This window comes from Thermobia domestica, chromosome 14 (assembly GCF_964235325.1).
Source record: "Thermobia domestica chromosome 14, izTheDome1.hap1.1, whole genome shotgun sequence".
NCBI lineage: Eukaryota > Metazoa > Arthropoda > Insecta > Zygentoma > Lepismatidae > Thermobia > Thermobia domestica.
Window position 1 is genome coordinate 45,136,907 of NC_137467.1, and position 27,309 is coordinate 45,164,215.

Below are 27,309 nucleotides of genomic sequence, written 5' to 3' on the forward strand. Positions count from 1 at the left end.
TAGCTAGCTAAAGAAATGTACAAAATATAAAAAATATATATCTAAATCTATTCTTGCAGAAGTATATTTGTTGGATAATTTCTCTGTTACCTTCCTAGAAACAGTATAACACAAATAGTAATTATAACATGAACAATAGTATTTTCTTGTGTGGCCCTTCGTTTACAAAATTGACTATCAACTTGATCCTTAGAATGTACTAAGTTAGTGTATCTTCACTGCAGGCTTACCTTTTTCTTTAAAATACATTTCCAGTATCAGTTTTGTGTATACTTGAACTTAAAATTCTATTTCGTTTTTAATCATCTTTCTGATTTTACAGAATGTACTCAACTGTTATTGGAAACGGCAGAACACTTCAGAATGACACTGTCATTAGTGGGTATCGTATTCCGAAAGGGGTAAGTTTGTTTAGAATATAATATTTATAGAAGTTTAACTTGACTAATTATACACAACACGTAAAATTGAACACTGTTCTTAAGTCTTACGTACTATGCGTTTTGGGGTTGGCATCTTTTGCTAAGCTCAGTGTTGCCACAGTCCTAGCCCTGAAGTGGGCTGGAAAATAGTACCAAATTGAAACAAAAAGGGCTGAATTCATTTCTTTATACCAATTGTAATACATGGCTCTAAAAGAGTAAAGTTCTAGAACACTCATCCCCTCTTCCAAGAGTCTAAATAAAGAAAATGCTCTTTTTAAAAATTAATTTAATAGAAACATCCAAATAGGAGGATCCCAAACAACCATGGAAGTATATGAAGCTTTTCTCATACGTAGGAAGTATAACAGAGGCCACAAATTAAAAAGGAAAACAGTTATCATCTTCGGTATGTATTGTAAGGAAACCAAACGCGCTCTATTTCAAAGTGACCAATAAACCTAAAGGGTATTATACCTCTATGGCTATATATGAAAAAATACATAAAATGAGGAACAAATCAATCATCTCCGAGTTCGCGTGTAAACAGTACGTTATAATAAAATATTAAGATATAAATTATCAGGATGCGTCCATCTAGCATCACTTGTTTCACGATATAGTTCGAATTACGCATTCATGGCGTTATGCGATGCAACGTCACAGAATAAATGTTCAACATCATTTTTTTAAAAATCCAATATACAGTATGAGTAACGTGAGATGTAGGAAATGTCTTACTGACATTTTTGAAAATGTGTATTTATATTTGTTAAAAGTGCTGAATTGGGCAGAATTGTACCAACTTTTCCACAAAAGGGGCTGAAAATTCCAGCGTGGTACCAACGGGCCGATGAATGACAAAAAGGGCTGAATTTGGTACAATTGTACCAAGTGTGGCAACAGTGGGTAAACTTGAAGCAGGACATACTAATTGAACATGCGCAGATCGCTGGTTGCTTATACCCAAACTTATGTACAGCCGTTCAATACGTTCCGGACTACCTCGAAATATTACAGTATACTTAATGATGAAAGAACTAAATATCACCACAATTTTTTTTTTTCAAAATACGTCCCTTTCCTGACCACATGCTCGTAGGACCAGTCATAGAGGAATTGGAACGTCCTAGGAAAGTCGTGTAGTGTAATGCTGCCCAACACCACCGTCACATTTACCTGAACTGGGACTACATCCTCAAATCGCTTCCTCTTCAGAGCAGATTTGAACTTAGGGAACAGCATGACGTCCACTGGGGTCAAATCAGGTGAATATGGGGTATGTTCACGGATTGTAACCCTCCTTTAGCCTAAAACTGACATACAAGAAAACTAGTGCGAATCGACGAATTTTCTTGGTATTAAGGGATGTTGCGCCAGAAGTTTTGAGTTGAGTTGAAATATTTAAGTAACAACGTTTTCGTATTAATAATAATAGTAATAGTTTCCACTGTGCGGGGAGAAAAATTCTTAAACTCATTTATAATGCCAAAGCATAAGATATAGTAAATAAATAAATTGAACATAAAAAACAACAGCAATCTCAAGTTTTTGTAGGAACCAGAATATACATTTTCCACAAAAATGGTTTTTAATTATTTTTTATGGACTCGTTGTTAATTATTTTTAGGTCATAATTTATTTAATTAGGGTAGCTTTATTTTGGTATGGCGTAAATTTTCCCGAGGAACTGCTTTCTCAAAACTTCAGAAATCGAATCATTCTTATTGAAGAACATCTAAAATAATCTGAAAATAATCTAATTTTCAATCTGACGAAATTGCCACTGATTTTGTTGAAATTTGTTAGAAATACCTTACTGATTAAAAATGAGTAATAAGTAAATAAAAGATAGGCAACTTCATTCAGGTTTGGAATAATTATTGCGTAAACTCTTTAAAATTTTTACAATCTAACAGAATTGAAGGTGGGGAAAAGCGCCTTATTTTTGCGCAAATGAATATACGTATTTGACAATGTTCGCCTTTAGATAAATTATTGTAGCTTCTCTTTGATTGCACCTCAATTCCATAACAATATACAGTAGTCATATCACCTCTCATTAAACTTTAACAAACATTTCCTAATTTCTTTTTTTCCCCCCTCCCCACTCAGATACAAGTAGTGTTTCCAACTCTTGTGACGGGGACGATGGAAGAATATGTCTCGAAAGCTAACGAGTTTCTACCCGAGAGATGGTTAAAGGAAGATAAGCAACTAATGGAAACAGCTTGTCCTATGTCCACTTCTAAGCTACACCCATTTGCTTCTCTTCCGTACGGATATGGAGCCAGAATGTGCTTGGGAAGACGATTTGCAGACTTGGAAATGCAAATTTTTATAGCCAAGGTAAGGAATTTGTTCCATTTATAATGAACTGTAGGTGTTCTTAAATTTTAGAACACTTTTTCACTTTCCTAAAGATATGCAATAGGCTAAATTTTCAGAGATTAGTAGACACCATGGCACAAAATGTGTTTTCGTGGATTTTGAAAAGTACCTGGTCATACTGCACACAAATGACGTAAATTGAAAGTCTATGAGCGACGAGAAAACTCCTTTAAGTCTGATTAATCATCGGAGGGTGGTACATGCAGGGTCAACTTCCAAGTGTAGTGTTACACCCTTTATCCAGTGATGCCAACCTGAAACAATATGAAATCCCATGTCGAGAGGCAAAAAATCGCATTTTACGTGTGAATTTCCCACGTTATACTAATTAGAAGTATATTATAATATTAAAACTTAAATTTCTCTGTGTTTGTCACTTTATACAATATCTAAATGAATAAGCCGTAAATTTCGATCTTCTCGAAAAATCCCATACATGCTGCTTATTATTCCTTTCCGAGAAAATAAGGTCAAAACTCCCACGATATGGGATTTTCCCCACAGGTTGGCATCACTGACTTTATCGTTCCTTCGGTACGTAAACGTAAAGTGCGTAAGAAACAGAAGATGACGCAAAGAAGGCTGTAGATAATATTACGTGTTGTCGAGAAATAATTAAAAAAATCAACGGAATGTGTGCGGAGTTGAATGAGGCTCGTAGTTAATTTCGCAATTGTGAACAAGATTCGAGGAGAACAAAAACAAAGACACAACATGTAGCAAGTAACTTACGCATTACAACCCAGCACGAGGCACTCTACATGGCATTGACTATCCGACGATGTTCAAGCAGCAGTTCATCTGCATTAGCTCGAGACCGTTGCAGCAGCCTCAGGAACCCATGTCTTCCTATTATCAGTATGTCAACTGTTATACCAAATTTCCTTTGATGTAAGAAGAGTTTCTAGAAGCGTTCCACCTACACCATCATTATATTTTAACGTGGTGTCAAGCCTACCTTCAGTGGACTATAGCAATGAGATGGAGAGTGATTCTCGACGTTTTTACATCTAACAGAGACCAAGTTAATACGATGCTAATTTTGTGGAACGAGCTTGTTAAAGCGGTGACATTATTATTTGGAGTTTATCATGTTATGGTCTGCATGTCTTCCTGCAGAGTGCTTTCACGGGGTGCAATCTCCCATTCTGTTATCCTTAAGCAACATATGCGACTATTCTATTTTGTACATGGCCTTAGATTTCATCTGATAAACGAAAGTGCCTGCTCCCACATGGCGCAGGTGATAAGGGAATGCCTGAAACATGAAGACACCACGTGCTTGGAGTGGCCACTACAGTCTTCAAATCGTAATGTGATTAAACATGTTCCTTGGACGTCAAATTGCAACCTGAAATATACCAGCCGTGACTCTGTATGACTTACGACTTGTGGAACGTGTCTGGCGATGCCAAACGGGACTTATGTACAATTGGAAGGATAAATCCTCTCTAGGCAGTTGTGCTTAACAGTGTGGTCCCTGATTAACTAAACATATCAATGATTACAACATTCGTATTCCGTCTTCATTCGTGTGTCCATAGTGTAACTTAATTAATATATGTATATTAATATATGTATATTAATATATGTATAATAATATACATATATTAATATATGTATATTTTAATCCTAGCTATATATATTATATACACTCAATAGGTAGAATTAAATGTATGCCTAGTCATACTGTAGAGCCTAAAAATAGAGATATCTTCTGTAGCTGTACATTTGGTTTGCACACAGGTAAAACTAAGGTTTTGCTTGATATTATGTGGATTATAATCTACGTATAAAAATAATAATACATTCTAGAAATAGTATAGTTGCAACAACCAGATATATGATTGAATGCAACAATACTAGATTGTTAATATAGCGCCAGCAATATTTATAGCTGGAAGGACAATATTATATTGTTTAAAAAAATATGACTGGGACAACAAAATGTATGGTTGTTCTAGCCATTTTTATGATGGTTTCAATTATGGTACTTGTAACCAGGGCCGGATCCAGGATGGTCTGAAGGGGGTGCACCAATAACTACCAAAATAACCAATCACACTGAAGGTCATCAAAGTGACATGTAACAATATTCTTTATCCCTGACAATGCTAATGCATAGAACAGAGGAAAGTGTTTTAAATGTTGCATCACCAAATGTTGAGGGTCCCAAGTGTTACGCAAGAAAAAAATGTTCTCTCCTCCTGGCTTCGGTTTTCTTTCCTGCTTGATAAATGTTATATTGTTTTGCTTGGTGAATCCTTTTCCTTCAAACTTTAGAAAATCAACTTAAACTATTCTTTTGCAAAGTTCTGCTTTCTTTTAAGCTCCAAACGGAAACATGATGGCAGATGGAAAGTATTGTTGTTTTCACTGCTAGCTTCTCATTCTAGATAGTGAATGTTTACAAAGAAGGCGGGGGGGGGGGGAGTGCACGTGCACCAGTGCACCCCGTAACTCCGGCCTTGTTTGTAACTATAACACTGCCACATAGTTGGAAATAACATATAGAATAGTTGTCGAGATTGTAGCAGTGACCCCGAGGTTGTAGCAGTGTACGAACTAAATAAATGTAGCCTACTTGTTGAAGGAGGAGGCAGAGCACGGGTAAAAGTGGATCTGAAAAGGTAGGAGGACGGGCGACGTCACGCCATCCCTCATGCGTATCTTTGCCCATTGTAATTTTTTTAGGAAGTAGGGGAACGCCGTAGATATTTTTTGAAGTAGAGCAACGGTGTCCTCCCGCGTTCATCCTCACTTTTATCCCTGCTGCCGTGTCGTGACAAAACGCTGTAACTTGAGTTACATTGTTTTGTCGCTATAAGCATTTTTGAATTTCCCGCCACCGATACTTATGTTCACCAGGCCCAGCATTGAGCTGAGTCAAATACTTTTGGAAATATACCAAAGAGAATTTCAATGTAAGTAGGAAATTAGCCGGTCTGTAGCGACATTACGGCTCTTTTTCTCAAAACTGCTCCGCCAAAGTTACAGCGTTTTGTCGCGACAGGTCAGCCTGGGGCGGAGGATAAAAAATAAAAACATTAGTATTCTCTGCCCTAGGTATATCAAATCTTTTAAACCTAAAATATTCTTTTTTCTCTTTTCAGCTTCTTCGAAAGTACAAACTGGAGTACCATCATGAGAAATTAGACTACAAAGTGACTTTCATGTACGCCCCGCACGGTCCTTTAAAATTACGACTAATTAATAGGACATAAAAAATAATACTAACAGGAATATTGACAATTAATGCCAATGGATTCAACATCACTTTTAGAAAAGGAATGTTTTTGTGATTTATCACAACTACCAACCGATGGCACAGCTAATGGTGTTGTATTAAGGCTGTTAAAATGTAAGACATAGTAATTTTAAAATACAATGTCTTACCAAAAACAATGTAGTTTGCAATTTTTTTTATACCTGAATATATCAGAAAGTCAAAATTTTAAACGAAACGTAAAATAAAGATCCTTAATACCAAAAAGTAACAAGTATTGTTTGAGAATTATGTTATAAATGCTTCACCTTACTTCCCTCTATTTGTACATACATTATGTTTCCAAATCCTGTTTGTCTGTCTATTGACATAACAAGACCATTTAGTTCAAGAATCACTATAAATGTTCAGGTATTATTATTCAGTCAATAGCTACCGAAATAAAGCATCTATGAAGTTGATTATTTCTAAGGTATGACATGGTTGATTCAACAAACTCTGGTAAAGGAAGTAGAGAGGATCGCGCGAAATATTTATATGTATGGTATATGAATAGCTACAATTGAAGTCATCTTACTAATTAAGAACTTAACGGATTGACTCTATTAACCACGCTTTTATATATAAGGTAAACGCGCCAGATTTCGACAGGTGAAGGACCTTTTTCAAAATCAATCGCCTATTGTGGCCATAATATTGGTCGGTATTGGCCCATTTCTTTCCTTGAAATGTATAGTCTCTTCTAATACTAAAAGTCACTTCAAGGCTCAAATGTTAATGTTAGAATTTTTTATGAAACTGGAACTCGCCAATGGAACCCGAATTCGACACACTTCGCCTGGTTTCGACAGTTGCGGTACCTGAATTCGACACCTTCAATTATATCCATGTAAAACATTAAGTCTGCATTATTAGTAATAGTAATCTCTTCTCAGCTTCAAAAATTGTTTTATTATTATGCAGAAATAATCAGACGGACAAAAGAACACAACTTAAACTTTCTGAACTGAGTAGTTACTTCGATGATCCTCAATTCGACATGCTGGAACCTGATTTCGACATCCCATGTCGAACTGAGATTACAAGTATCGGAGAATTATGCAACAAATAGCTTTATGAAAGACTTTGAACATACTTGTACGTTTAGATATTCAGTTCAAATTATATTTGCACTACTGAGCATGAATTCGACTACCTTGTCAAAATCCGGTTCACGTTACAAATAAAGGCTCGTGTTTTCGACAACCCCCCGTTCATGTTACATCACAACCTTTGTCCTCACAGAAGAACACAAAACGCACTGATTGAAACTCCTTTACAATATTAAAGTACTACTATTCGCTTGAATCAAACCTAACTTTAATAAAAATCTTAGGAAAATAACTTGTAGTCTTCTGTTTTCCTTAAGATTATGTGTTTTTTCTCGAAGAGTGTGTCACACACACACAACAATTATGTGCTTTTTTTCTCCATACATATGACTCATCTACTGTAACCGTGTTTTTGACACGAGAAAAGACACTCCCATAATGTTGCCACTTCTATGCACGATTGCAGGGATGACATCTTACGCTTATTTCACAACATTTAAGCACAGGTATGTCGAATTCAGGTACCTGTCGAATTCAGGCGCGATTACCTTATGGGATATAAAATATAAATAGCTACCGTTAAAATCGCCGTTACACGTTACAACGTTAACGGATTAACTCCATTGACGAATTTGTCCGAGATAATATAGCTATATATTGTTAAAAAATGAATTGAAAAACACATTCGTTTGAGTTGTTGAGCAGAATAACATACGGATGAACTAACAATAGACTCTTATATGTCTCACTGTGATCCTAATAATATATGAACATATGCAGCTTCTGGATTGGATATACTTGCCTTTGATCATGTACTAATTACTAGGGATGTAATGGACCGTATACGACACATACTCACCTAATATTTTGATAGTTCATTGTATATTCAGTTTGATTCAGGGACGGAAATAGAGGGTATAAAGGTGGGTACACGCTATATTTTTGAAAAAGGTCGAGCGTATTCTATACCTCCTAAAATTTCTAGTATTACGTCACTCTTAAATACTTACCCATAGGAATACCTAATTTAATATTTTCCCGCATGAAATATTTCTAAGTGAACAGAATAATCTAAAAAAAAAACAATAAAAGAAGTGAGACCTTCTTTGAAAAGAAGTCAGTTACTTTTGGCACCTAATGCTGTTTTCATGCAAGAAAGGAAGCCTTTTTCATTCAAGACGCATTAAATATTTCCAGCTTATTATCTGGGATCGCTTGATATCATCTTAGTGAAAAGATTATTTTTTAAGGAGATTTTTTAAAATCAAAATTTCCTTATGTATATATTTACTCTGCCCGTCTGTCCGTCCGTCCATCCGCAAGACAAATGTCTAAAAACTACCAGATGGATCACTCAATTTTGGCCAAGATCTAGCGGGTCAAATGGTTTAGAATCGAGTTCGTTGATGAAGGCAATATTCAAACCGGAAGTAGTATAAATCAGTCATTTCCGGTTTTTCTTAATCACTATAGAACAAAAATGGTTTATTAGATAGCGAGAAGCAGTTTCTTGGAACTCATTAAGCATCCTGAGAATACATTTCATTTTCATCCTTAATTGTGTACTAAAACTGGAAGTGATAGATATCCATTAGAACTTCCGGTTTCATTGTTGACCTATATAAAGCAAAAATGATATTAAATAGCGAGAAGCGACTTCTAGAATCAATTAACGTTGTAAGAGTATACCAGAAGTGCAAGAAATTAACCACTTCAGATTTTAACATTGGTAGATATAAACTAAAGACGGTAATAGATAACGAAATGTGAAGTTCTGCCATCAGTTAAGCGTCCTAAGAATATATTCCATTTCCACTCTAATCTCTCTACTAGAAGTGGAACTGGTACAAATCTATTACGATTTCCGGTTTCAATATTGATAAAACAAAGATCTTTACGTAGTATACACGTGACACTGATATTTTGTAACGCTTCTCTTCGTTGAGTCCTTATACAGTGTTCGGTATCAATTCTTTATTTTACTAGGGTCGCCATGTTGCTCTAGCAACAATTTCTGCTTTCACAATTTCTGATGTGTGGAGTTCATTGCAATACAATAAGCCCGTACGCATTCGGACGTTTTTCAGAGAATCCAGACCCTTGTACAGATAGCGCAGGACGGAGTTAACGGATGTTGTTTCGTATAATTATGATAAACTTAAAATATTGGTTGAAATGACAATAAACTTACGGTGATATGACCAAAGTCGACATTTATATTAATAAACAATCAAAAAAAAAAAAAAAAAAAAAAACAATACAATTGAAGATGGTTTTCGTGTATTCGTTTTATGTGCAAACTTCATGTGTAATTGGCAGCACATACAAAGCCGTATACAGTTAAGTATCGTACAATAATGTAACGCAAAGCCAACATAAGATCTAGAACATCACTAACATCAATTAGCAGCAGAGCATAATCTTTAAATAAACTGGGTCAATAGTCAGTAATACATCTATCACTACTATAATTCATTTCACTGCATTCATAATTATCTTCGTCGTATATGTATATATATTTTCAATTATTTTACCATAACTTATATGAGCCGACTCTTCCCCGTTTATACATAATGTCCTACGTATACTAAGCTGTTGTCATAAATAGTATTCCAGATCTTTTGACTACGTTCGATTCTTGATTTAAGAGGCTGCTTTTACACATACACAACTACTATGGATAGGTCTACGTCTGTACATTGTTTCAGTTGTTGCATATTCCATTCTAACTTGACATTAACAAAATTATACGACAGTAGCATATATTTCATAATTATTTAGCTGTTATTCTAGAATTACATAATTTTGGCATGGTGACAAGCGACGTAAGAGAGTTTTAGGGACAATGACTTTTAGCACGACATTTGCTGTTACTCTATTATCTACCAACAAATCAACAAAATTTCAGTTTCTACCAATATGATATATACAATGTGTTTTTATAAACTTCGTATGATATTGTCTCTATTTTTCAATGCTCAAACTACCATAAAATCGGTAAAATCACAAAACATAATTTTCACTTTTCCGATTACATTAAAATCAATTTGTTATATCTTCTTTTTTTATAACAAAGCCTAATCTAATGTTGAAATAGGGAAATAGTATTCAAGGAGATGACAAGAATTCCTAGTTATACAGTGCATACCATTATTCGTAAAGTGTAAAGTACAATTTTAGTGTTACTAAGAATACTGCAACATAAAATAAATTAAATAATAACAACAAATCTAAACTGTTTGATAATTAACAGACCGTTATAAAATGTGTAATGGAACGTTAAATAACGGGGCGTTACAATTTATTATACAGCAGTGAAACTAAAACTCGGCACCTGACAACCCGCCAGACCGGACAACTCGGGCATACCCTGGCAGGGCGAGATAAGCCCTGCAGGATGACGCGTTCAATGTTATTGCCCGCGTGTGTGCGTCCCCTCTTCTTGAATTCCTTTTGCTCGCGTCACATTCCACCCAGTGTTGTTAGATGGAGGGAAATTTTCCGCAAAACGGGAAATTCTTAGCATTGGTGGGAATGTGGGAAATTCTGGTTGAAAATGGGAAATTTTGTCAACTTTTCTTCCTTTTCATGTCGTCTCTTTCTCACTTCTTATCTTCATCTCTTTGTACGTGGAATAATACATGGATTGGAAGCTTCTTGAAGGTCAAAAGAACCAGAACAGCAAGAGAGAAATGAAATGAAATCTTTGAGTTTTACGTCCCACGGTTATGCCGGTTAGGCTAAAGGAGACGGTGATGATGAGAGATGAATGAAATGGTGGAATGAAGAAAGTGGGAGGAAACGGGAGAACTCCGAGAAAACCCACGAGCAGGGTGTTTGTCCACCACAAAGTTCACTTGGCGGGGGCTGGGATCGAACCCGGGACCCCAGGCACCAGAGGTGAACGCTCTACCCCTGAGCCACCGCGCCCCCCAACAGCAAGAGAGGTTTATAAACTGAACCAAATGGAACTGATTGTTAATCGCGTTAATATCCATTTTCTGGGAGAAGATAGAAAAGAGGGAGGGTTTACTATAGTTACTATAGTAACTTACTATAGTTATAGCCAGTCATTCATTGAATGTTAGGGTAAAGTGAGGGGAAAGATGGAGGGATATAATACTTGGAAGTAGCCCACAAACGCACGCACGCACACACACACACACACATATAGAAATATGTATATTTATACCGAATAAATATAGATAAAAATAGAAGGATGGCCCCATAATAGATTTTTCCTCCCGCAGGAAAGGATTTACTTCTGATTGATTGTTCAGAGTTATTTTATTTTAATTTGACGTTATTGATATAATGATTAATTAATTAATCATTAATTATTACTTAATTAATTAATGATTGATATTCTTTCTTGGTGGGAAATTTTGCAACCGACCGGGAAATTTCAGAGGTTTGAGCGGGAAGTCTGTTATACTGAATCTGCGCGGTTCAGAAGTTTAGTTTAGCTGCAACCTTTGCCAGGGTTAGTCAATTCCTTAACCAATTGCCTTCATGAAGTAGGTACGTTTCCTTTGTTCAAGAAAGAGTATTTGGGCAGTTTATTCTCTATTGTATTCTCAAGCAATTAATACATACAAGTACAGTACTGTATTTCCTCAGGAAACACTCACACTTATTCCTTTTTAAACCTCATTCCCAATAACCTAGGATTTTCACAAACTCGGCCACCCTTCGGTGCACATTAAGCCGAGGTTTCAGGACTCTACTGCAATAGGATATTACAAATGTATATAAGGGGAAACTTTTATATAATAATGTCCGGGGTTTTCGTAAAAAAATAAGCATATTTTGTTCATATTTCATATATCAGCTTTTCAATTACCACCTTATATTGTGGTAAAAAGTCATTTCTCTGTGAAAACTCATTCATCTTGCGCTTCAAAATGCAGCTTTCTTTCTCTATACAGCTGAGGAGGGACCAAAACACACAGCAATTAATCAATTAATAATAGTATTTAAATATCGCAAAAACTTTTCTAGACTCCTGTTTCTATAATTGATACAATCGTTACATTCTAACATTTTGAACAGATGAAATATTACCCAAAATAAGAAGTCGAATAGCGATGAATGGGATATAAACTTTCCAAAGTTTACAAAATGTATACATAAAATAATGTGCGAAATGAATAATAAAGACGTTCTTTATTAAACGTTACGTAGCTAGCAGCTGAATTCACGTTTGTCGAGCACCAATTAGAGGGCAATGCGCTGTTGCCAAATCTTCGGTAAAATATTAGTTTTACTTAATACTAAGTAAAAATATTAAGTGAAAAAAAGATTGTTTCAGCAAACGAATATTCTGACATAATAAGATCCTCGTCTTAGTATAATGTTTCCAAGGAAGGGAACTTCTACATTACAGCGTTACCAACGTCAATATAAGTAAATAGGTTGAAGTAAAAACAGCATCCAAAATCAAACGTCAGTTCAGTTCCCGCGCGCAACATCAGATTTGTATTTGTCGAACGATTAGCGTACTCTCAAAGCAGATACCACTTGCAATAAGAGCATGTAGTGGTGGTAAGTGTAGCAAATTAAATTATCGTAACACTTCAAACCCTTCCCCCAGGGTAATCGAATATTCAGCATGCAGCATTATTCTTCCACATCACGCTTGAAGTAAATAATATCGTAATTTTAGAGTTCTATTTATTTATAAATTATTAAAAATTAATCTTTACAGCAATATATAACAGGATGAACAGTTATCACTCAGTTTTTTCGATAACAGACTTGGATATCAGAAACTTGGGAAAACTCTGATGTTCTTGCTTAAAAAAATTTGCAACTCAAACTACTTTGCAACTCGCTATTTGAAATATATATAGTGTAAAACAAATCGTAAGATTCGCAAAGTGCTAGGTTGATATCGTCAAATTCCCCTCCTAAGTGTCTATATTGTACTGAATTAAATAGTAAAAGATGTATTTTCGTTCTCGAGAAGTATTGTAGAACAATACTACGTTTGAGAAATGTTTTCTGAGACTAAGATAAAATTAAAGGTTTAGTCTAATTTAGATATAAAAATACTTCCTTTCAGCGCTGCGACTAGGTAAAATTTCGTCAGAAAAATGCGAAAATTGCTGTAAGTCGAGAACAAATTGTTGTATCGAAGTCGTTTAAATGGAACGTTCATTACTTTTAATTGTACATTCAATTAATGTACAGTTCGATGTGGTGGAAAAGTGTGGTAAGTGTAGCCTCCAAAGAAATTGGGAAATTCCTGGGTTATTCTATAAAAGTTCAATATAGAACAATTAACAATAAATTGAACATATCAGCGACTAAAAGCCACAGTACATTGATCAAAAAAGAATGCCGTACTCTACTTGAAGTTTAATAGAATACTCCTGGAGCTTCTGAATTTGTTGAAAATTACCCTTGCACGGCCTCTGCTGATGTTTTAGCTGTTGTAGGAACGGCAGTCACATATCTTCCTAGCTGGGAAAAATTCCAATGTTATTCTGAGCCTTGTCTACACACATCTGCTAGCAACTGGCGCAAGATATTCGAATTCATGTTTGGAGACCTGCTAGTAATACACATTAGATAATTAACTTCTAGAAAAGAAAGAAAGAAAACATTGGTTTTCTATTGTACAAGGTGAAGTTAGATTATTCATAGACAAATTTCAAGTTTAATCACTAGGGCCCGGATTTTTATGCGCTAAAAATACTAAAATATTTATATTTTATATGCTAAAACGAAAAAAAGAATATTTGCTAAAAATTGAATTAACAAAACATAACAAGGAAAAGTATGGGAAAACGCCCAACAACAAAAAGTAAATAAATAAATACTGGTACTCTCCAACAGCATTTATTCATCAGACGTCAAAATTCCATGGCCATTGCAGTGAATAACTTACGTCTTTTCCAAATTGTTCATCTTAAAGCCATGTCTATTGTCACAGAATATTGAGAATGCTTTATATTGAGAAAGGAACGTTCTGCATCACACGATGTTAACCTCGAGTATTTGAAAAAGGGCATATCCCGAATATTTACACCATCAACCTCACTTGTGTTTTGGCCTTCCAATACTTCAGGTATTTTACATAGGGTTTATAGTCAATGTTTTTTTTCCAAAGAAATCCTTATTTTTTTTCTTTTGACTTCAGCTTTCGAAGCAGAAAGAACATTCAGCTTTCTTTCAGCGCACTGTATATTTTTTTTAACCAAAATACTCAATAAATCTCCTGTAGTATCTAGTTTCTATATAGAGTGGGTAAAGAAACAGAAAATGGGAGATATGAAATTACCTTCCCTTTACCTACGGCCACTCGTCCCCCTCAGTTTTGGCTTCAAAGTACAAAGCTCACCTTTAGAAGACCTTTGTTTGGCACAAGTTACCCTAGCGCTGATAAGCAGCATTTATGATGACGCTGTTTCTGCAGATGTGAAATTGCTTGTAAATACGACGGATAGATTTATGTAGTCTATTCTTTCCCCGATGTTACTTTCTTTAGAAAGAAGAAACAATTCGTTGTGAAATTTAAAACAAAATAACGGAAAATTATTGAAAATATGTATTTATTACAAAAATGTCCAAAATATTTATTTAAATAACGTCTTTTTTCAGAAAATATGTATTTTTATGTGAAACAAAATTTGTAACTTAGACTTCCAGACTCTTGATTGGGATAATGAACTTTGTTTTGGGCTTGTACGAGCTTGAAAAAAATATTTTTACATACAAATCTGGGCTTTATTATTCATAAATGTTAATTGCATTGAGAACCTGTACACAAATGACCACTTTGAGTGGAAGTATTGTTCAAACTGTCCTTTCTTCTCCATTACTTTTTGCACATATCTGGGTGCCCAATTGTCTGTTGTTTTCTTTCGTACAGATACTTTATGACCGTCTAGATCTCAGTGAATCTGCAACATTCTCATTGCGTTATTTCAGATTTCTCGTTTAGTTTCTGAAGGTGTTGCCGTGTGTTTTGAAGGCACATCAGCAAACTTGACACAGAAACTTTTCCGCACTTCGACTGTATATTTAAGTCATATGTCCACCCCACAATTGGAGCATTCTTACTACATGCTGTTCGGTTGCGTTCTTATGTGTATTGCAATTTTTAACACATAACAGAATGGGACATTTGCTTGATTATAATATACTCATCACACCATAAAAAATTCTTAGCTTCAATTGTCGCCAAAATAATGAATGCTCTGCCGCCAAGGTCACATGACACTGTGACCAACCTTATCGCATAAACGTATCACTTAGCACGAAGAGTAAATTATATCTCTTCCGCATATGAATATTAGGAGGTGGGAGATTAACACTGCCAGCAGAGCCGTAGCTAGAGATTTTGGTGACCCTACACTCACCTTACTATGTTTTCTTTTTCTTTTCCTTTTCTTTTCTTTTTTCTTTTTCTTTTTTTTACATAAGAGAAGCAGCATTTGTTGTTACGCTACGCCGAATTTTTTAGCAAGCTGTTTGAACAGATCATTGGCGTGCAACAGTCAAAAACGATCATTACGTATTCTTTTACAAATAAGAGCTGTTTACAAGAGGCTTATTTTGGAATTTATGCTAAACTGGGCAAAACTACATTTGGTTGTATACAAACACACTTGGAAAACAGTTATGGAATTTATAATTGTTTACAATCATTCATATATCGATAAGAATTGAAATTTCAATACATTAGAAAAGATGTGCTTTTAAAATGTTCGAAATAGGTGACAGCATTAATTTCCAGTGATAATTGTAAACTATTGTAATTTTATTCTGTGCGCGACCACACAAACAACGTTTTAATTTCGAATCTATTACAGGAAAAATATTTGTGAAACAAACGGAAATTCAGAAAGAGACTTCTTTGCGAATTTCTCAATATTTATCAATCAAGGTGAAAAATATGTTGTATGTTTGTATTTAAAATATATATATACAGGCCCGGATTTAGGGGGGTGCAAAGGTGCACGTGCACCTCCCCGTTCGTTGTAAATATACACTATCTAAAGTTAGAAGCTAGCACTGAGTTTTGCAAAATCAATAGTTTTAGTCAATTTTCTGAATTTGTAATTTCTGACAACAATATATAATTAGTTAATATATACAGGGTGTCTCAAAAGTCTCCTGACATTGAGTAACTCAGTTATTATCAGAATTACAACAAAATGTAAGAGGAGAAACCGTTTCCAAATATGTTTTCAATCTAAAGTGAAGATTTTTTTTAATTCGACGAGCAGTTTGAGCTGTACACTCTTTATGCGCCCAATGTTAATTGAAAATGCAACGTTGCCATTTACCAGGGACCCACAACACAAGTGAATGAAGTTACTGCCTTTTACGCTGAATAAGTGTTGTAAAAGTATGGTGAGTTGGTGCATGTTCGAAATGGGGGCTAACCATCGATACGTTAGCGTAAAAGGCAGTAACTTTATTCACTTATGTTGTGGGTCCAGGTAAATGGCAACGTTGCATTTTTATTTAACATTGGGCGCATTAAGAGTGTACAGCCAAAACAGCTATCCATTTAAAAAAAAATCCTTCACTTTAGATTGAAAGCATTATATTTGGAGACGGTTTTTTCTCTTACATTTTGTTGTAACTCTGTTAGTAACAAACTTACCCTATGCCAGGGGACTTTTGAGACACCCTGTATAATTATTATACTTATTGTTATTACTATTATTAAGCTTTACATGGGGTGGCAATCAAAACGTCACCTGAAATACAAGCTTTATGGAGATTGGACTATTCGTTGCCGAGATATGATTTTTGGCCACCTACATTCGTGCAGTTACACACTGTGCGACGGCACTGCGTTGCGCCTGCCGCCTAGGGTTGCCAACTGGCCGGTATTTCACCCGCCTGGCCGGAAATATTGCTGTTATTTTGATTGAAGAAGCTGACCGGTACAAACTTCTTAGCAGCTTTTTAATGGCCGGTATTTTGAAATCAGTAATCCATAATAAGACATCGAACTTGGAAATTCGAAATTTGAAATTTGTTTACCTGTTTACATAATTTTAAAGAGATGACAGGAACTGTGTCAGAAAAATTTTGAAATTTACTTTTAAGGAATTTTATACATTTATTGAGAGTGAAAACGGACTTCTTAAAACAATTTCCTGTAGTTGAAGTATAAGTTTAAAGAATAAATTTCATTTTCTAAATCCAAAATTGTCACGTAAAGATTAATATACTTTTGTTTATCTGTTTCGATAATTTTAAAGACGTGGCAGTTACTGGTAAATACAATAAAATGATCAATGCCAATTTCAGGTTCTCATTTTTAGCACAAAGTATCTATTAAGTTTATTAGTGAATGTACTGAGGATATGCTGAATCAGCAACGCAAGTAGGCTAGTTGTCGCCCGGGGCAAAAACTTGCCTTAGCGGCCCCCTCCTCTGACCAACCAAACCAAAACGCTCTCCGATTATACCTGATATTCAGAGGTAAAAGTGAAGGGAAATGTGAGGATATGCCGTCCCCCCCATTTCCTGAAAATATCTGTCGCGCCCCTCCACTTTCTAAAAATATTACAATGGGCAAAGATAAGCAGGTAGGGGGACAGCGTGACAGCGTGACCTTTTCATATCCACTTTCCCCTGCTGGTATTGGCTTCACACAGTAATTCTCTTATTCCATTGTTTTTCTTCAAATGGTAATGCTTGATTTCAAAACTGCAGTACATAATTTAATTTTTAGTACAAGATAAAACGCAAAACTGATTTGTTTTTGACTGCAAATAATCTGAGAGTAGCATGCTTGACATATTCTTATAGTCTTATCATAGTAACTTAAAATCACACTGTTTTTGGAATTATATCTGGATGTGCATATGCGTACAATTTAATTCTGACAGTCAAGCTGTTGTCTTGAGTATTATATTCGGATATTTTGCAAATCTTTTAAATCGAAGTAAGTTAAATAAAAACACAAAACGCTGGAACTAAGATTTAACTTTGCGGGCCCCTTTGGCTGCAAAGGTTTTTACGATGTCCTCAAAAGATAGCTTTGAAGCTAACTTATGTTCTATGGATATGATCATAAGATTGGTGAGTCGTTTTTGTTCTGTTAAGTTTCTGAAGTAACTTTTATGATCTTTACTTTATTAAAACTCCTTTCCTTGTCTTATACTTAAAAAAAAATGCCGTTTTGCGCCCCCTCCAATCCGAGACCCAGGCCCGAAACCAGCCACAGAGGTTTGGGGGGCATGAATATGTTAGGGGGTCAGGTCATTAAAATTCCCTTACATATCTAAATTGTGCATTTTGTATCGAGTTTTGGAGGGGCCCGAAAAGTTTAGGGGGGCCAGGCCCCCTAGTCCCCTCTGGTTGCGGGCCTGCCGAGATCCCGGGGTACAAGGCCCGTTTCCCCCCTTAGTTACGTGACTATGCAGAATACAGGTGCTAATGCACTTTTGTCCATGACAGTACATTTCCTTCTCATGAATAATGGGTCCGAATAGAGATACTTCATACTTAGGCCCATAGCATAGCGAATTTTCAGGGACACCAGTAATTTTAATTACCAGAGTTGGCAATTCTACTGCCACCTGTCTAGCGTCGTCATTGGTTATCACCTATTTACTTATGTAATAAAATTATAAGACTTAAGTTTAAAAAAAAATGTATTTTCATCATACTGTAAAAATATCAAAAAGGTTGTATTCTTAGTTAAATAACCAACATTGTTTTCTACTGTTAGAACTAGCAAATATATATAGAAAGAAATATATGTATAAGATAATACTTAATTAAGTAAAAAAAAAAAAAAAAGGAATTTTAATAAACTGTAACACTTATTGTGCACTAATGAGGTTCTCCCGCAGTCACGCAGCGTGAAAAATAATTAGGAGGACAAACAAAGCTGTTATGGAGAACCTCAGGGTTTGAATGACGAAAATTATAACATATAAAAAGGTAAGGGAGAGATCCAGTTGTTATCCAAAAATCAACCAGTAACTCACCTTGTAATTAGTCAAGTCTTAATCCAACGATTGCTGGACAACATGGGTGGACAATCACTATTCATACAGTAAGTTGTATTTTTCATTTTGTATATAAAAGGCTGTCATTTGTATAGGCTCCAAGCTTAGCGAATTGGTTTCTCGAGTAAAAACAGAAAATTATTTTGTATCCTTAGTCTTTTAATTCATGAAAATAAAGCCTTGCTTGTTATAGAAAAAAAAATGATCTGTTAATAAACATTATCCTTAAAATAATTTAATATCTGACAGGCAGAAATACTTAACTGCCAAGGATAAATACTCGAAAACCCTAACCACCTCACTATTTAAACAGTTATAAAACAAAAATCTCACCTTGTTTCACGAAATGCTTGTTGTGCAAGTAATTAGACTGACAGTTAACAGGACTTACACAGTTCCACACCCATTACACTCTTCTAAACAACAGGAAAACTTCTGACGTGAAACATTTGATGCAACATAATGAAATCTAACAAGAAAATCGTTCTTTCCTTTTCGGAGAATTCAGGGAAGTTCTGCATCGATATTAAAATAGGCAGCCAATCGGTCTTGCACTTGTGACCGCATTATGTTTATTTACATTACAATAAGAATATATTAAGACACTAACAATGTTTTAATTAAAAACTATCTTTAATACATAAAACAAGATTAGTGTTTTCCACATTGTAAGTATAAAATATGTTTAGCATTTCGTATCTCGTCTGTTTTATTTTACTTATCGAGATTGCTCTCTCTTTTCGCTGTTTCACAACGTGCTAACACAGTGAGTTTCAAGAGATTCAATGTCAATTGCCAAGCATGCGCAAAAGAGAGAATCAACAACCTTATAGAATTGTGGTAGTTCTCTGTAGGTTCGTGAGATGGTAGCACAGACTTGGAGATTTTAAATACACTTCTTTACTGGTATTTACAGTATATAACAAGAAACAAATACGAATCAGAATTTAATTTAGGAGCGATCAGTGGCGTAGACCGGGTGAGATGTCCTGGCACAAGACCCTTAGTACAGTAATACTGAAAGTGTTTATGCTTATCGATTAAAAATAATAACAGTTTATCAGGAAAACAAGTCACGTTTAAATATTACATTCCTGAAGCTCTATATTTAACACTACACATGATTTCAGTAATTGAACCTTGGTCTATTGTTCATATTTTTGGCCTCTTTCTCTTTAGCACATGCTTGAAAATTCTCGAAGATTCTGCTTCACCAAATTACACTAGTTAACAAATTTAAACTTTTTGTTTGTTACATGAGAAAAATCACCTGATCTTAAAGGAACTTTTTGCGCTGAATTCGAATATGCACTCGGTTTCTCTCCATCACATACAGTTTTCCCGTAACAGAGGGATTTTCGGGAAATTCCCTCAAAAATTTCCCTTTTTCAGATGTTTTATTCCCCTAGCTCCTGTCCCCTTACATATAGTAACATAGAAATTATACCTAAGTATACCTTGATTTATATTTAATAAACCCTAAAAGTTTCGTAAAAATCGCTTTGTTCTTTCTAGAGAAATAAATATATTTGTATGTATACTGTGTGCACTGTTTATTGTACCTGATAGTAATGCTTTCAGATCTCCTGAGTTGGGGTAAAAACGATTTGCTTTATTACTACAAACACAGACATAAAAATGAATATTTACAATAGTCAACAACACACTTGTATTACCCTCTGTAAATACTTCCAACGTATATTTTTTTTAAACGTACAGTATATGTATATCTTAATACATATATATACAATTCTCCAAGTTTTTTCGTTTTGTTCATGAAATGGTTATCAATATTTGTTATCAAATGTAACAGAATGCAAAAGAAAGAAAGAATGGAATACAGACTCATTGTTGACAACAATGAACTAATGCAGTCTGAATTTTCCACTACGGTATCGTTTCCCCCCTCCCCCCGCGCATTTCTTTCTTTCTTGTGTTCTTGACACCTGGTGAGAGAGTTTTGTACATTTTTATATTGACGTGTGGTTTAACACTACTTCACTTTCAAAGTTGTCTTTGCTGCTAAGAGTGCTTTCATGTTTGATCTTAACGGCATTATACACAACTAAGACCAGAAGTTTAGCTTGTGATCAGTACAATGGCGTCAAGAGGACGGCGTTCGTGTGTTAACTCACCAAATAGTTTCTGTTATGTGTGTGGCCAGTTTGTAGTTAAAGGACAGTGTAGATCCATTACGCCATCGGTGAAACTAGCATATTATAAATATTTCGGATGTCGTGTGGGAGATCAGGACAAAACTTGGGCACCCAACATAATTTGTGCGTCGTGCTACGTCACTTTACTTGCATGGGCCAAAGGGAAACGGAGGTTCATGAAATTTGCTGTACCAATGGTGTGGAGAGAACCCACCAACCATCTGGATGATTGTTATTTTTGTCTCACAGTAGTTAAAGGACATTCTAAAAAAAGCAAATACACAATAAGTAATCCCAACGTTAAATCCGCAATTAGACCTATTCCGCACGGGGATGAACTTCCACTTCCCGAGCCCCCTACCAACTGGGAAAGATATGGCCAAAAGACTCTGATGATGATCATGACCTTGATGAACCATCGACATCAACATGTACATCCAAGGATCCAACGTTCATCCCTGACTGTGTTCGCGAGCCACATTTCATCCGGCAATGTGAACTTAATGACCTAGTCCGTGATTTGCACCTGACAAAACAAGAGGCGGAACTTCTGGGATCAAGGCTCCAGCAGTGGAACTTATTTGATGCAGAAACGAACATATCAGTGTACAGGAAAAGGCATGTTCAATTTTCAAGCTATTTCTCAATGCAAGATAATGTGTGTGTATGTACGGATATAAATGGGTTGATGGCGGAGCTAGGAATTCCTTACGTTCCAGAAGAATGGAGGTTATTTATCGACGCGTCAAAGGTCAGCCTTAAAGCTGTCCTTTTACATAATGGAAATAAAAAACCTTCTATACCACTTGCGCACTCAGTGAAGATTAAGGAATCCTATGACACCATGTCAACTTTGCTAAATCTTATAAATTACAAGGACCATTGTTGGCAAATAAGGTAGTTGGTATTTTATTAGGACTGCAGTGCGGTTACACGAAGTACCAATGTTTTTTATGTTTATGGGATAGCCGAGCTGATGACAAACATTATGAAGTGAAGGAATGGGAACCTAGAGTGAATTACGTACCTGGAGAATGCAATGTCAAATACGCTCCTTTGGTAGATCCTAATAAGATATTACTACCGCCACTTCATATCAAGTTAGGACTTATGAAAAACTTTGTCAAAGCCATGGACACATCTGGTGAAGGTTTCAAGTATTTGCGAGATAAGTTCCCTAACCTGAGTGATGCTAAGATTTCAGCGGGAGTGTTTATTGGTCCCCAAATTAGGAAATTAATGCTTGATGATAGCTTTGACAGCAAGTTAAACAGTGTTGAGCTAGCTGCCTGGACAGCATTTAAGTGTGTTGTGCGCAACTTTCTGGGCAATAACAAAGCTGAGAGTTACACAGAAATCGTACAAGACATGATACAGAAATACAAAGAGTTGGGTTGTAGGATGTCTTTAAAAATCCACTTTTTGCACTCCCACCTCAGCTTCTTTCCTGCTAACCTAGGTGCTCTCAGCGACGAACAGGGGGAAAGATTCCACCAAGATATAATGGCAATGGAGAAAAGGTACCAGGGACGATGGGATCCTTCAATGATGGGGGACTATTGTTGGGGTCTTGTTAGAAAATGCAACATTTCTTACAAAACAAGGAAGTAGTGTACGTTTTTGTAACCCAATGGAAGTTTCATATATTGTGATAGTCTTGATTGTCTTTTCATGACCTTTTGGTACATTTGTATTATTGTTTATTGTAAATTGTCACACTTGTAAATTATATTGTATTATATTTTATATATGTGTTTGTGGTAATAAAGCAAAACGTTTTACCTCAACTTAAGAGATCTGAAAGCATTACTATAAGGTGCAATAAACAGTACACACAGTATACATACAAACATATTTATTTCTCTAGAAAGAATAAAGCGATTATTACGAAACTTGGAGGGTTTGTTAAATATGAATCAAAGTATACTTAGGTATAATATCTATGTTAGTATATGCAAGGGGACAAGATCTTGGGGTGTAAAATAAACGAAAAGGGAAATTTTTGAGGGATTTTCCCGAAAATCCCTCTGTTGCGGGAAAATCGTACGTGATGGAGAAAAACCGAGTGCATATTCGAATTCAGCGCAAAAAGTTCCTTTAAGAACAGGTATTTCCTTTTATGTAACAAAACCTTTGTTAACTAGTGTTATTAATGCTTGCGACTTCTTACCGGAGAAGGAACTGTATCATGATAGATATGTTAGAAGATATGGTGGCAGGAAGAAGAAGGAGGGGCAGAAGGAAGCTACAGTTGATGACGGTATCAAGACAGAAAAATTGTACGTGAAGACAAAAGAAAAGGTTAGCGGAAGACTGTGGAATATGGAAAATTATCGGCTGCAGCAAATGACCTGCCAGTACTTATGGTGATGATGATAACTTTGGTGTACTTGGTATTCTTACTACCAGTGGGAGCAGAATATGTTTTCCCCGTCTGGAATCGAACCCAGGTCTCCCGCTCCAAAGACACGTACAAGAGAGCCGTTACTATATATGCACGAGAAAGCTGAAGCAGCCTTGTACTCCTGGAGATGGCTTTCTATTGTGACCATGATCTAGTAGATTGTTAACTTTTCTTAGTCGTGTTCCTTTCGACATTCTAGGCCTTCACCCAATAATTCAAGTAAGTGTACGGAATAATGTTTTGGATCATTTGTAATAGTCCCACAACCACAAGCTATCTGTGATGCATACAGATATTTGCGGAAAGGATCTGGAAGAAGCAAGAGATACTAATCAAGCTGAATTATTCTTGATAGAACAAATTCCTAACAGTAAAAGAAATTTTGTATATGTTACCCCCTCCCCCCAGAAGAGGAAACTTTCTTATTTTATATATAAATAAAACCCAGCCCAGAGTTTGGAGGTCTTAAAAGTAGCAGTATTATAACCCATCGCCCTTCCCAGAAGTCTATCCCGGTTCCGCCCCTGCAAGATGGAAGTTCGATGTGGAATCTACCTTGCAAAGAGAGATCATAAAGACAAAAACCTTCTCCAGCACATAGAAAAGACATGTATGTTCTGAGCACAGGACAGTTGGATATGGAAAGTGTATGGGACGCCGAGCTTTCCCCAAGGATGTAATGGGGTGTAGATGAGAATATACATGCATACACACCTAATATTTTTATAGTTTAGCATATATCACCTTTAAATTTGCGAAAGAGTGACAGTAGATGGGGATAGATATACGCTATATTTTTGAAAAAGTTGAACGAATACTTACAAAAAAAATCTCCCATTAAATCACACATGAACTCATTGTAATACAATAAAAAGTCAAATTGTAACTAACTGAAGTTTTTTATATATGTATTATTATACAGAAATACATTTGTCAAACGTGTAAGTTTCAATGTTGAGTTTTCGAATGGTCATTTACCTCATAAATAAAACTCTACTTTATTTATATCATATTCGAAAACTTTCAGAAAACGATGATGCTGAAAAAGAAATATTATAATAACTGATTAAACTTTGTAACTGAATATTTTGCACTAACTTTGTAGTTAATAAAACATAAGAGACTCTCATTGTCTCTTTCCACCATAATAATAATAATAATAATAATAATAATAATAATAATAATAATAATAATAATAAACATTTGTTTAGAGTTTCAGGATTAACTGTTATAGTCAGCAGTTTGCTCAATTATATTCAATTCACGCAGAGATTGTAAAAAGCTTAAAAAAACATTGTCCATTCAGAGGCGGATTTAGAAGGTAAAAACGGGGGAGGGGGGGCAGCCACAATCCAGACTATGATAGGTGTATGATGAGTTTACTATAAACTTTCAAAAATATATACATAATATATTAAATTACTTTTGTCACCCAAAAAACTCGGGAGCCTAGCCCCCCGGCCCTGGCGTAGATCTGCCATTGTGTTCTCTTGATCTTCAACCTCTTACCAGTAAGGCATATTTAAACTATCAGAGATTTATAGTTTCGTGGAGGCTGATATTAATGTGTAATTTCCATTTTAACCTGTACTTATGAAGAATGGTTCAGGAATTAGGATTCACATATTACTATCAATCAGTTCCAAAGTAAAGATTCTGAATCTAGCATTCCTTCGTGTAGACGATGTCGATGCTAGGCCACATAACGAAAAACAACCCTTTTCCGACTGAATTATATATATATATTACTATAATTTGATATAATAGTAAGCTAAAGTACCGTAATTTAAGGGTACATTAGACTATATAAAAATGAATTTTGCTTTTATTGTTGCTGGGGTTCCTGTCACCACGGCATGGCGCGTCCTCAGGTTGCGGATCGAGGAGAAGGCCTCTAGATATAGAGGTTAGCTGCGAATATACTGAATAAGCAGTCGCGGACAGCCGACTAGGAGTGGTCCTCCAGCTTGGAGGTTTGGGTAGGGCTAACAACCTCATCCTGTAAAAAAAAAAAAAAAAAAAAAAAACGCTTGTTCAGAAATATTTACAAAAGCCTCGGACAAGGACTGATAACTTGGCACGACCTCAGCAAAAGAAAATGGACAGAAGATTTGGAACATGGAATATTAGGAGTCTTTATAGGGCAGGCGCGTTAAAATCCGTAACGAGTGAGTTAGAGAAATACGGGATGGACGGAGTAGGAGTTCAGGAAGTTAGGTGGAAAGGAAATGGGTCTGAGAATTCCGGAAAGTTTACCTTCTTTTACGGGGAAGGAAATAAAAATCACCAGTTAGGAACAGGGTTTTTCGTTCATATACGTATATTACCAGCAATTAAACGGGTTGAATTTGTTACTGATAGACTTTCTTTTATTACTCTTAAGGGACGGTGGTGTGATATAATTGTTTTAAATGTACATGCCCCAACTGAAGATAAGGATGACGATATAAAAGACAGTTTTTACGAAGAAGTGGAACGGATATTTGACCAACTCCCGCGATACCATATGAAAATTCTATTGGGGGATTTCAATGCGAAGGTAGGACGAGAGGATATTTTCAAACCGATTATAAGGAACGAAAGTCTGCATAAGGAAAGTAATGAAAACGGTGTTAGACTCGTGAACTTTGCAACATCCAAAAACCTAATCGTGAAGAGTACAAAATTCCCACATCGCGACGTTCATAAATACACATGGACATCACCAGACGGAAAAACACATAATCAAATTGATCACGTTTTAGTAGATAGAAGAAGGCAATCTAGCATAAATGATGTCCGGTCGTTTAGAGGGGCTCATTGTGACACTGACTACTACCTGGTATCAGCGATAATACGAGAGAGGTTATCGTTGAATAAAGGTAATATTCATTGTCCGAAAACGCAGAGATTCAATTTAAAGAAATTAGAACAGAGCCAGGTAAGAGAGAAATACCAGATTGAAGTTTCAAATAGATTTTCTGCTTTAGAAGATTCTGAGTGCACTAGTGTTGAGGATACCTGGATTGAAATTAGAGATAGCATTAAAATTTCAGCAAAAGAGAAATTGGGACACGTAGAAATACGTAGGAAGAAACCATGGTTGACCAGGAATGCATAAAACTAGCAGAGAAGAGAAAACAGGCAAAATTACGCTGGCTACAAAATCCGAATGAAATAACTACACAAAATTTCGCAGATACCAGGCGGGAAACTTCCAAAACTTTTAGAACAAGGAAACGCGATTTTCTGAAAGTTAAAATTGAGGAACTTGAAGATAATAGTAAAAATAAGAACATTCGGGACATGTATAAGGGAATCAACGAATTTAAGAAAGGCTATCAACCTCGTGCTTATATATTAAAGAAATCTGACGGTACAGTTCTCACTGACACGGATAGCATCTTAAATAGATGGAAAGATTTCTTTGACGATTTGCTTAACACGCAACCAAAAACTAGTGTGCGTGGAGAAAAGGTGATACACACCGCAGAACCATATATTCCAGAACCCAACCGAATAGAAGTAGAAACCGCTATAAAGGAATTAAAGGAACACAAATCTCCGGGTGTAGATGAAATTCCGGCTGAGTTAATTTTAACTGGAGGCAAAAAAATTGTGGAACAAGATACACAAACTCATTCTCCTTATCT

General features: G+C 35.7%; 1 protein-coding gene across 1 annotated transcript in view; it reads left to right on the plus strand.

The window, feature by feature from the left end:
- The window catches only part of LOC145669663 (putative cytochrome P450 301a1, mitochondrial), an 84,589-nt gene extending 78,283 nt beyond the window's left edge, over positions 1-6,306 (plus strand). Inside the window, exons 9-11 of the mRNA XM_081737920.1 lie at positions 323-401; positions 2,538-2,771; positions 5,927-6,306. Coding sequence (XP_081594046.1) covers positions 323-401; positions 2,538-2,771; positions 5,927-6,037 — 424 coding nt within the window. The 3' untranslated portion in view covers positions 6,038-6,306. The remainder of the gene's footprint in view (positions 1-322; positions 402-2,537; positions 2,772-5,926) is intronic.
- The last annotated feature ends 21,003 nt before the right edge of the window (positions 6,307-27,309 follow it).